Genomic DNA, 12,243 nt, shown 5'->3' with positions numbered 1-12,243 from the left:
ATCTTCAAGCGCATTGCATCCATCTTGATCTTGTGATCATCGACGACATCCGCAACATGCAACTCCAATATCATCTTCTCCTCCTCAATTTTTTTTATTTTTTCCTTCAAGTAATTGTTTTCTTCTTCAACTAAATTTAACCTCTCGACAATAGGGTCGGTTAGAATTTCCGGTTCAACCACCTCCTAGATAAATAAAAGCTATGTCACGCTGGTCGGTATATTTGTCATAAACAATAAATGAATCAAATAGTTATAAAAAGATAATATATACCACATCCGAATCATAGACAGGACGAGGGCCGATGGGGGCGGATACCAAAACCATCACACTATGTAATAAGAAGGAATAAAATAGTAAGAAAATTAGACAAGTATCTATCTAAAGTAAGAATTTTTTTCTTTCAAAAAGAAGATAAGAACAAGAGGCTCACCACGGTGGTGCCGGCGACGAGATCGGCGCGGGCGGTCGACGGCGGTGATGACGGGAATGGGACGTGACGGGCCGCTAAACCTAGACAAATCTCGAGGAAAATGGAGCTTTGAGGTCGAGCTTCGAGAGGACAAAGCTTAACTAGTGTGGCTCGGGCATTTCATCGAACACCTCATGTACATAGGAGGTGAGCTAGAGCACCACAAAGCCCTCCCCTCGCCGGCCAGAGAAAAACAGAGCACTGGAGTGCTCTGCTCGCGGGCGAGGGGTATATATAGGCACCTCATTGGTCCCGGTTCGTGGCATGAACCGGTACTAAATCCGGGCCTTCTATCCCGGTTCATGCCAAGAACTGGGACAAATGGTTGTGGGCCAGGAGCGAGGACCATTAGTCCCGGTTCGTGGCTCGAACCGGGACAAATGGTTCCATACGAACCGGGACCAATGCCCACGAGGCCCCGGCCGGCCCCCTGGGCTCACGAACCAGGACGAATGCCCCCATGGGTCTCGGTTCGTGACTGAACCGGGGCTAATGTGAAAACTGCCCTGTGACCTACGCCCTGTTTTCTACTAGTGTAAACCGGTGTGAGCGCCCTTCGGTTGGCGAGGTGGGACTAAACTCTGACCGCAACTAGGACCAACCCTTAGTCCCAGTTTGTGGTATGAACCGGGACTAAAGGGTGAGCCTCTGGTCCCGGTTCAAGCCACCAACCGGGACCAATGGTGGTGGGCCAGGAGCGAGGCCCATTGGTCCCCGTTTGTCCCACCAACCGGGACCAAAGGGGCCGGACGAACCGGGACCAATGCCCCCACGAGGCCCGGCAGGCCCCTGGCCGCACGAACCGGGACAAATGCTCACATTAGTCCCGGTTCGTGACTGAATCGGGACTAATGTGAATATTGCCCTGTGACCAAAGCCCAGTTTTCTACTAGTGGGATCCTCTCATGGATATTGATTGTATCTTGAATTTGTGTAAGCATTGGTTCTCACTCGCTCTTTGTTCTTTGCAAAATCTCTCTTGATAATACGGCTTCCACATAACTCAATCATAAACACAAAAGATATCCGACCACTTTTACTTCATTTCTATCGGACTAAAAACAGGTTCATGCACCCATGAATATTGTTGCCCCCCCCCCCCCCCAGTTACTTCTTACGAACATAAAAACCCACAGGGTGGGTGGGGGGGAGGGGGCGCAAAACATGTCATTTCATAATGTTGTAAGTCATATATGTAATGTGTAATCACTCGAATATGTGTGTTGTGTGTAGGTGATATGGCCACAAAGGGCGGTTAGTTCTGCCTAATTTCCAACTGAATCTGGGGTAGTTTGTGGCAAAGCAGGCATGGCTAGCAATCTATTCGAGCCGGTCAAACACCATGAAATCATTATAGAGAGATACATACCTTCGGGGGTGGTTGTAAGCACGCCCCTGGTGGTTCTTGCCATGTCGTTGGGCATGTATTACTATTGGGTCTATCTCTCTTTTTCCTTTAGTTGACTTTGTGGACTACTCAAACTATTTCTTTTGCTTAATAAAGATGGTTGTGTGCATAGTGATGATGTTGAGGTCGAGGCACTCCACATTTTTGAAATAAAAATCAATTACTATCGGGTAAACCGCTAGCAGTTCAAGTGTAACGCGTGGGATGAAAAATAGTCCACGTGCGATAGTTTCATCTCTTACGATTGCTTTAGGAAAATCCGCATCGGTGAGCCACATCATTTATCTGGAAGTCACCGTCATGCACCACCTATCACATGCGGTTTTCCAGCGCACCGATGTGAATCGAGTGATTATTGGCATATGTCATTATTTGGTGCTCAAGTGGTCAGATGACGCGTCAAAGATGACGTTGTGGTAGTAAGGTGGATTAACTAGCTTTAGCATTGTGTTAATTATACAAGGGCAGTAGTGATGCCACCTCCATGAAGTTAAGCACAATGGTACATGGCCTTAGTTTGGCTCTGCCAGAAGCATCCTACTATTTCCTTTTGGTAAAGCCTGGTTTAATAGTAGTACAAAACATCCTTCCAGCCAATGCTTTCTGCAAAACACGCTAGACTAAATGAAGTCAAGCATAATTCTGCTGTAATTAAGTTCCTTTGCACCTAACGTTGTGCCTAACTCTAGGGGACAAGGCAAGTGACACCGTCCTATAATAATATATAATTCATTATGTATATATATCATGTCCCTATAACCAGGCCTGCGTAAGTAAGGTATAATCCCGTGATAATGCAGCAAAAAGGAATATGGACGAGAAAGAAAGCCGGTTCCTGTTATGTCTTCCCCTACATATACTTCACTTGGTTGCAGGATGTCGTCATCGTGGGTGGTGGATGTCGACTGCCCTGAGCCGCAGGCGAACATGGAGGGATGGGTGATGGACATGGAGAAGCAGCTGGAGGACGCGGAGCCGCCGGCAAAGGTGCTGAGATGGCCGAAGCACGGCATCTTCCGCGTCCCGCTGCGCTTCAAGATGAAGACGGTTGATGGCATGTATTTTCTTTACGGGAAAATGTAATGGCACCGCGAGCAGCGTATTCAAGCTGCAGACAGTGTCTCTCGGCCCATTTCACCACGATGACAAGGACCTGAAACCGATGGAGGAGCAAGCTGACCCTTGGAGAAGGTGGCCGACGAGCTGGAGGATGCCTACATGGACCTGAGCTCAAGTTCCTCGAAAGGGAAGATGCCCCGGAAGGGACCGGCTTGGGACTCCACCCTCTTGACATCTATCGGACGAGCCGACTCAAGGGCACAAGTCAGATCAAGAGTAACAGAAAGGTTCTTCACAGAGGCATGCCGACGACACCGACATCAAAGGACGTCAGCGTCGTTTGCCCGGAGAGTGTGGTGCCCCGATCCGCCTGGAAGCTGTCGGAGGCAGGAATCCAGTTCCTGCCTAGCAAGACGAGCTGCCTCGACGACATAGAGCTCTACATGCCCAAGGTCGAGATGGACGACTCCACCACCTACAGGATCCACAACATGATGGCGTTCGAGGCGATGCACGTCGGCACTGGCAATGACGTGACGGCATACGTGTTGTTCGTCAAGGACCTCATCAACTCTGCCGACGACGTGCAACTACTGGAGAGGAAGGGGATCCTGGAGCACGACCTCGCTGACGACGACAATGCTGTGGTGAGGCTCTTCAACAGCCTCACCAGAGACGTCTCCAAGAATTGGAAGAGTCAGCCGTGCCAGGTGAGTCAGGGCGTGGATCACCATTACCGCAACAACCATTTGCGTGTGTTTCTCTACGGGGCGTGGTCAAACCTGAGGAACAAGTACTTCAAGAGCCTGTGGACACTCCTCGCCCTTGTCACCGCAATCCTGCTCGTCGTTGGAGATATCCTATGATCCTAACGAGAAGGGCAAGCCCAAAATGAATTAACCTGATAATTTTTTTTTTGCAAGGAATAAAAAGTGGAAGAGAAGTTGAAGAATTGTGCACAACTCAAGAAAATATCTCTCTCTCCCTCTTTCTCTCCCATCGTGTGTTTGAAATGCCAAATAATGTATATTTATGTGTGTGTTTTCTTTTTTTTTTGAAAAGAATCGAGCAATGCACACAATCATTTGTTTAATCAAACATAGTGTAAAAATCGAGTACCATCTCAAGTATGTGAACAAAAGTGAAAAAGTATAAAAGCCGCCATAACCGATAAAAATAGGACACAATACCTAAAAACACCAATGCATCGTGATGATGTAAAGGTTGGGGGCACTCCTCTTTTCAAACAAAGAAACGTATTGCTATCTGGTGGACCACTAGTACGGTTCATGTATAATGCATTGGTTAAAAAATGGATCCACGTGTGATAGTTTCATATCTAACGAGTGCTTGAACAGAAACATCTTGCACCACAAAAAAATTCCGACTTTTTTGAACTTATTTTATTTCAAATTGGGGTACTGTTCACCGGGCTCAACTGAGCCCGGGCTCTGCCTTGAATTATCAATAAACAAAAGCTTGTTCACAAAATGCTCAAGTACTATATAGCCGGAACATTAGCTTTTCCACATCGAAACATGGGAGGCACTGAACATGCAACTTCCATCACATAAAAAGGCTCAAGTGGTCAAGCACACTTAGTGGAAGATTGATGTAACAGAGAGCAACACAGGTTAACTGAGACCAGCAGCATGGAACTCGAGTAATCCCACTAAGCATGCTAGTGTTTCAGACTAGCTAAGCATGCTACTGTTTCATATTAGCTACTGGTTCAAACAATGCTGCTTGCAAAATCAAAGACCATAAGTTAAAAAATTAGCCATTGGTTCAGACTTATGTTGCTTTATCGATACATCAGACTTACTAAATATATAACTTAAGCTCTTACACCTTTTCTCCATTAGACCACCCTGCTTGGACCTGCACATTAAAAATGTTGCGTAACCAAGTTATCAGACCAAAGTGGGAAACTAGTATCATATATCTGGGGAAAAAAGACCAAGCCTAAGCTAAGCTCACAAATCAAGGTAAAAGCCTAAGCCACTGCCACTCCTCACACCTTCAATAACCATCAAGTACATGATCATGCTTGTCCATGACAAGGCGAGACCAAGCAACAACTATCTCCAATGTAGAGCGGTCAACTGAGCATCTACAACTATTTGTCTGACACTGCTGGATAGGAAATTCGACATGATATTTTCGAACAATATTGAGTCCGGACTTTGAGTATGCTCCTGTGACGACTCGGAGTGTGCCCTGCAATCCCACTGCCACAACATTTCTTGACAAAGAAAGATACCCATCTGATGCTGCACGCATCTTTTTAGCACGACAGTCAAGCAAGACGACTTCTGCGGCGCATCCCTCCGTTGCATCAGCAGGAGAAAACAAGCAAGAAACGTTACATCCATACTTAAAAGGCCACTCCCCTTCAACCACACGAACACCTACTATTGTGGCCTGGATTGCTGGAGCAACTCGCCCAAGTCTTATCTTTGCTGTACAACAGGAGTTGCGGATCTGCATGGTGTCACACCGCTTGATAGAGCGGTAACTTTGGTTGGCAGTGAACGATGCTGTATGTTCAAACTGTGCTCCATACTTCAATTTCAGGTCAATTTGAAACAAAACAGGTTCGCCAGCCACAATTGCACGAGACGGGCCAATCAAGTGCAAGAAAGGGTCCTGCAAGCATCATGTTCATCAACGTCAGTCACACACATCAGGCAAAATAACAGTTTTTGAACTAGACATAGTCTAACAGAGATTATATGGCCATAATTTGGCCAGAAACTGAAAGAAATAGTTCCCAAACAGATCCTACTAATCTCTACCACTATAATACACCGGTTATGAATTTGGATTTACAACCGGCACCTACTGCTTCCACACCCAAAGAAAACAGCAGGTCAATATTCAGATTTTACAACCTTTGCATATCTCCAACCTCTGTCGATCACACAGCAACCCAATCAGGCGGCCAATGTCAGCCGGATTCGCTCAGCCTTTGCCGCATTGCTTGTGCGATATACAAAAATAAACATAACATGACAGGGAAGAAACATATATTCAACCATGATCTGGCCGTTTCACAAGGCAAGTAGTTCTTCTACCTAGCAGACTAACATCTAGCCAGTCAACTAGCAGTTTCAGAAATCCAAAACCACAGAACCAGTCTAAAACTGAACATAATCTACTTTTGCAAAGTCAAATATGTTGCTGCCATATGAGGGTCGAGTGTTCCAGATCCAACCGACCATGCAGTACCATTAACCTACATGCAAATTCAGAGTCTGCAATTCAAGAAACATGTTCCAGAAAACCATATTCCCAGGACTAAACTGAAAACAGACCCAAGGCTATATATACAAATTGCGATGAAACAACTGGCTTCAGATCACACACTGCCTCGAGATAGCAACATCAAACCAAAGCATCCATCCATCCACCACAACTCAGTTACAATACGAGTAAAAAAGAAGGTTATGCTTTACATTATCACCAACATCCGCGCAAGCCAGAAATCAAAACTAGTAAACTAGTTCAATACCCCAACTATCAAGAGTGGAATAACTTAACAGCAGTGACATGAAAAATACTAGTTGTATGTCTAAAAAGAAACTAGTATAGCAACACAGCCAGGCTCCAAATGTAGTATAGCAACACGCACGACCAGGCTCTATGTGTAAGAAAATGAGAAATTCTAGTTGTACATCGACAAAAAGGCAGCATTCTAGTTATCCACTCCATTTAAAGTAAAAGCAATTACGTGTTCTTGAAACTCAACCATCAGTGAGTTAATAGTAGAAGAAATCACCTCAAAATTAATCTTTGACAGCAAAGAGAGGACATTCAGTCATGTGTACACTTTTAGGGCAAATAGAAGGTACAGAATGAACTAAATAATGAATGCCTAGCTAATTCGAACCAGTGATCATGTAGAGGAACTAACCATGCACAAGACAGTTCATTTTGCTTTGTAAAAAATCTATCTTGTTGTCTGCCACAACAACACAGCTTAATAAAAGTCAAGCTCTCTACCAAAGCTTGACTTACTTGCAGTGCATGTGCCCTGCCACCATCCAGAAACAGCCTCAGCACGTGGGAGACTACTTTAATTGTTTGACTATTTTCTTGCTGATTTGCTCTATGCTCGCTAAATATGGCAGAAAATTTTCAACATACATACTGCCTGGCCTGCATAACTTGCCTAAAGCTGATACCGACTAGTTTGAACCTTAAACGAATCTGGTTACACAAAACAATCCCAACTTATGTAGGTAACCAAAAACAACTCAGTTTAAACTATAAACATTACGCAACAATTATAACTTAATCCTTTGCCACACAACCAATGCTCTTCATATAATACTTTGTAACAATTAGACAAGATAGACATTATACAAACCTCTTTCTTAATTCTTTGGCAGTTTGCACTTGACCGGCGGAAGAGAATGTTGAGGTTGTGGTCAAAATCGTCCCGTGCAGCGACCACGCCGTAGACATCAAGTGGCCAACTCAGATTCCGGTTAAGATTAACGAGCCTGACTGAATAGATCTGCAAGGCAGGGCCTGCCACGGACGAGAATGGGAAGATTCCAGGCGTGCAAGCCGTGAATTGCATAGGACTCAATGTCGCTGCAGCACAAAATCAAGAGATTGAGGACTGTTAGAAATTGAGCTACTGCTAAAGTTGGCAGATTGAAATCTATGCATTTATAAGAAGAGCTGTATTTTGCGGTGACATAGAAGAAGGGCATTGCATTTCATTGACCGAGGCACAATTAATTAGAGAGAGGGAAAACTAAGATAGCTATATAGCAGTATTTTTGGCTTACTTATGTCGTCAAAGGCACCATGTTTTCTCGTCGAGCATCCCCACGTAGCATCCCAGCCTGCACGGTCCAAATGATCTCCATGACCCTTGGCAGCAGCAGATTTGTGCCTTTTGATAAGCTCCGAGATGCCCACAAGTGCATTGGATATGAGACGCAGCTTCTGAATCTTGTGCGAAGATATGGGGATTCTGAATTTTTGTAGAATGGACGCGAAAGAGTTGAAGCGATAGAGCAACTGCTGCGTCTCGACGAGCGGGAAATCCATTACATCCTCAGTCTCACAACCGAGGTAAGGCAAATTCACCTTCTTCTTGAGTAGAGTGTCATCGAGGGACAGGTTAGACATGATGATGTGCTCTTGATCAGCCTTGTTTCCATTTCCAGCCAACCCATTGCCCCGGGACGTGACCTCTGTCCTCAGGAACGAGATCTCCCTCCTAAGCACCTCAAGGTGGCTAGAAAGAGCAACAACCAAGCCATTGGCCATCAGACCCATCTCCTTGCCACCAGTGTCTCTCTCCGTCCCCTTGCTGAGTCCCCACTCCATACTTATGAGGGGAGAATCTCTGCCCATCTCATTGCCGGAATCGGAATCGGGATCCCTCTCAATCTCCATCCCCGACTGCCTCATGATCGTGAGGAGTGCTTGCTCCTTGGTCCAGAGTATCTCCTGCTGAGTCAAGAGTATCCTTTGCGTCGCCGGGTCCTTGGTGGACTGGCACCTCTTGTTGAGTTGGGACCGAACCTTCCTGAGTCTCTGGTGCTCCTTGCTGAGTTTGTGCTCCTTGCTGAGTTTGCCCTCCATCTCCTGCTCTTTGCCGGACTCGATCTCGGTCCCCTTGCTGGAATTCCTCTCCATCTCCTTCCTGAGTCTCCACTCCATCCTTATGAGGGATGGGTGCACCCCCGAACTGCCCATCTCATCACCAGAACCGGAACCGGAATCGGAATCGGAATCGATATCGGAACCGGAAGCCCTCTGAACGTCCATCCCGGACTCGCTCATCATGGTGAGGAGTGTGTCCTCCTCCCTCCAGAGTATATCCAGCTGATCCAAGAATATCCTCTGCGTCGCCGGGTCCGTGGAGGATTCACAAGTCTTGGTGAGTTGGTCCCGAAGCTTCCTGATACTCTCCTGCTCTTTCCTGAGCTCCCCATCCATCTCCGTCCGCTTGTTGATTCCCAATTGGGGCTCCATACCTACGAGGGACCCTGAAGCTCTGCCCATCTCATCGCCAGAATCGGAATCGGGATACCTATGAATCTCCGTCCGGGACTTGCCCATCATCCTGAGGATATTTCGCTCCTCCGACAAGAAATGCTGCTGGGTATGCAAGAGTGCCCTATGCCTGGCCGGGTACTTGCCTTTCTTGAGCAGCCTCGTGACATCGTGCCGAGCCTTCATGAGAATCTCGAGTTTCTTCTCATACTCCGTCCCCTTGCTGGACTCCATCTCCGTCCCCTTGCTGGACTCCATCTCCGTCTCCTTCCTGAGTTCCCCCTCCATCTCTCTCCGCCTCCGGCCGTGGATCCCAGCCCCCTCCATCTCTCTCCGCCTCCGGCCGTGGATCCCAGCTGGTTTGGGTTCTGGTTGGGGTGGGGGGTGTTGAGAAGAGAAGAGAAGAGAAGAGATGGCTTCGCCGCCGCCACTCGCCTGGTCTCCTAGGGTTTCAACTTTCGAGCACCCCCGGGACCGGGCCGAGCCGGGGGGGTCTCACGCTCAGCACCGGCCCACTGGATTTTGCCCAACACAATCAAGCGGAAGGATTCCACAAACACACGGTCATCACTTTCTTTTTCACATTTAAGCCAAGAATTTCTCAGCATGCCAATCAATCAATCACACGTATCAAGACAGGGTTTTCTTTTTTTCAACAAGAGTGCAAAAGTATTGCTGATAATAAACTTCAAAATTTACATTAGCCTGTTATATGAAACACAGCTGCAACAAGCATATCTTTCCTCAATTCCGAAATGCACCTCTCCTATGTACACTACTCCTCAAAGAAGCAGGACCTTGCCGCGTGGCATCACCTGTGTGGATACAAAACAAGGAAAACCTAAGACGAGTAGCACTCTCCACAACATCACATTAATTCTACAGCAACCCAAACGACAAGCTCGGATATATACTGCAATAAATAATACAAGACACCGACAAAGCTCCACCCATCAGTATTCCCGCCCGGAGCCCTCCCTCCACAAGATCAAATACAGCCTTCCGTCCATCTCCAGCGCATACGAGATTTCGTTGCCGTCCTAACCATCATCAAATTAGCCCCCTCCCTGTCCCTGGGCAGAGACAACAAGATTAATCAATGTGACAACATTCCTCAATCTCTAAAAATTACCGATAGGAAAATGACCTGCACAGGAACACTTTGCACTGCATTTTATAGCAAAATCACTGACAGCTCCATGCAGCTAAACCTCCAGAAACCCAAACAATTCTGTCTCTCTCAGTGCACAGGCAAGTCAAACAAACTAGCCGCTGCTACAGATTTTTCACTTAGCAAATCACTTTTCTTTTCTTTGCATCAATCATACAATGCTTTTACATCAATTCCGAACAAACTACTCCCTCCGTCCCATAATGTAGTGTAGTGTCAAAAAACGTCCTATATTATGGGACGGAGGGAGTAGTTCAGTTCTACTCTCCCTCCATTCCATTATTACTCGTCGCTGATATGGAACGGAGGGAGTACATAATTTGCAGCAGAAACCCAATAGACGAGTCAAAGTGAATTGCTTTCACACATACCAGCAGCATAAATTCATAACACTCCCTTCCGATAGCTTCATTCTCAGCAATGGTAACGTATGCCAGAAAGTGTCCAAGATGCATACCTGTCTCTTCGGATATTTACATCCCATTCACTGCATTACAAGGAAATTGGGGTTCTGGGGATTTTGGGGTTTCATCACTTTCGGTCTGGGGGGAGGAGGAGGTGAGTCGGCAGGTGGCCACTCCCTCTTCTGCTCAGCGCGGTTCCCCCTCAGAAGATGACGCAGCTTATCGGGCCTGGCGTGCCGGGAGGAGCCATAGGCCAGGCGGTTTCGGGTTGCTCTTTTTGTGCTGAGGAAGGGGATGCGGGGCAGGTGGCTCCCGTGTCCTCTTCTTCGTTGGGAGGAGGTCCGGGTCAGGAGGCCTCGGATACCTCTTCTCCCGTTGCGTCTTCCTTTCGGTTGGTGCCGGCTTTGCCTTCGGGAGTGGGCTCGGGGCAGGTGGCCTCGGAGCTTTCTCCTATGGTGGTGGTTTCTCCAGTGCGGGGTAGGGAGCTAGGGCGGGCGGCCCTTGTTCTGCCTCCACCATCCTCGTTGACGGCCCCGTCTTGTGGGGCGCGCCAGGCGTCCCGTCCTCCTACTGGCGAGGCTGTGGGGGAGCCCCTGCAGGTCGCTCGGACTGCGGGTTGGGGTGAGGCAGGAGGCCGTACCCCAACCGCGATCTCTCGGGAGGAGGTCATTGCGTTTGGTGGGATCCAGGATCCGATGTCTGAGGGGCGCCGGGTGAGTGACTGTCTCCAGGCACATCCGGATGTGGACGACATTCAGCAACGGTGCGCCATGAGGGCGGCCAAGCTTCATGATGTAGAGGTCACTACTGGTATGTCGGTCAATACTTCTAATTCCATTTTGCATTTTTCAAATGATGAGATTGTTGATAATGCAATTAGGAGTTTCTCTAGGTAGTAATGACATTGAAATTTCTAATTCTATTAATGATCTACTTGACCTAGAGGCTGAGCGGGCCTTAGAGATGATTCGCAATATTGCGGCTGTTAAACCCATGTGTGATTCGGAGGTTGATGCGCTCGGGGTCAGGGTGCTCGACAATTTTTGTGCGGATCTTTTGCCTCCTAGTTCTGAGGCGGATGTAGAGGATGATTCTACTGAGATAGTTTTGGCACGCCCTTCTGACACTGGTTGTGAGGACCAGTTGCAGAGTCAAGCTATCCCAAAGTGCAAGTGGAAACGGAAGGTATACCCGTTGTCCGCAGTGCGTAGGAGTGCTAGGATTCGTTCGGCAAAAAAATTCCATGATGAACTATGAAAGGAATCTTTTGGAATAGCAGAGGTCTAAGGGACTTGGCTAAAAGAAGGTTTCTTGCTGAGGCGTCTGTCGAGCATCATTTAGATTTTATCGCTCTATTGGAGACGGGTAGAGATAATTTTGCGCCTCAATTTCTAAATTCTTTGTCGGGGGGTATAGAATTTGATTGGCATTGCTTGCCGCCGAGAGGGAGATCGGGTGGAATCTTACTCGGCGTTAGGTGCGAAACGCTTGAGGTTCGCAGTGTGGTTATGGGTGACTTTGCAGTCAAGTTCCGGGTGCGGTCGAAGGAAGATGGGTTTAACTGGGCTCTGGTTGCGGTTTATGGGGCTGCGCAGCCCGAGCTTAAGCCCGATTTCTTGGCTGATCTCGTTCGGATGTGTGGTTCCGAGCAGTTGCCTTTCCTGGTGGGGGGTGATTTCAATATTATTAGAAGGCGTGAGGATAAGAA

At 47.4% G+C, this 12,243-nt stretch overlaps 2 protein-coding genes across 3 annotated transcripts; one reads left to right on the top strand and one right to left on the bottom strand.

Moving 5' to 3' along the window:
- The first annotated feature begins 2,756 nt into the window (after positions 1 to 2,756).
- On the top strand, positions 2,757 to 3,805 carry LOC123056209 (uncharacterized). Its single transcript, XM_044479895.1, has 2 exons — positions 2,757 to 2,959; positions 3,049 to 3,805. Exons 1-2 carry the CDS (start codon positions 2,757 to 2,759, stop codon positions 3,803 to 3,805), a joined length of 960 nt encoding a protein of 319 aa, XP_044335830.1.
- An 880-nt stretch (positions 3,806 to 4,685) lies between these two features.
- Positions 4,686 to 9,350, bottom strand: LOC123055421 (uncharacterized). Of its 2 annotated transcripts, XM_044479436.1 has the most exons (4): positions 7,742 to 9,350; positions 7,312 to 7,541; positions 4,960 to 5,588; positions 4,686 to 4,820 (listed from the first exon to the last, which is right to left on the bottom strand). In XM_044479436.1, exons 1-3 carry the CDS (start codon positions 9,285 to 9,287, stop codon positions 4,962 to 4,964), a joined length of 2,403 nt encoding a protein of 800 aa, XP_044335371.1. In that variant the 5' UTR covers positions 9,288 to 9,350; the 3' UTR covers positions 4,686 to 4,820; positions 4,960 to 4,961. The 2 variants fall into 2 exon arrangements, with proteins under 2 accessions (XP_044335371.1, XP_044335370.1); XM_044479435.1 differs by having other exon boundaries at positions 4,686 to 5,588.
- Between the last annotated feature and the right edge of the window lie 2,893 nt (positions 9,351 to 12,243).

Source organism: Triticum aestivum, chromosome 2D (assembly GCF_018294505.1).
Source record: "Triticum aestivum cultivar Chinese Spring chromosome 2D, IWGSC CS RefSeq v2.1, whole genome shotgun sequence".
NCBI lineage: Eukaryota > Viridiplantae > Streptophyta > Magnoliopsida > Poales > Poaceae > Triticum > Triticum aestivum.
This window is presented reverse-complemented; position numbering and strand designations above follow the sequence as displayed.

Coding starts and splice junctions, on each gene's coding strand:
- LOC123056209 (XM_044479895.1), top strand. CDS start 2,757: ATGTCGTCATCGTGGGTGGTGGATGTCGACTGCCCTGAGCCGCAGGCG. Junction 2,960..3,048: donor TATTTTCTTTACGGGAAAAT/GTAATGGCACCG, acceptor AAACCGATGGAG/GAGCAAGCTGACCCTTGGAG.
- LOC123055421 (XM_044479435.1), bottom strand. CDS start 9,287: ATGGAGGGGGCTGGGATCCACGGCCGGAGGCGGAGAGAGATGGAGGGG. Junction 7,542..7,741: donor TGGTGCCTTTGACGACATAA/GTAAGCCAAAAA, acceptor TTTGTGCTGCAG/CGACATTGAGTCCTATGCAA. Junction 5,589..7,311: donor GCCAAAGAATTAAGAAAGAG/GTTTGTATAATG, acceptor TGATGCTTGCAG/GACCCTTTCTTGCACTTGAT.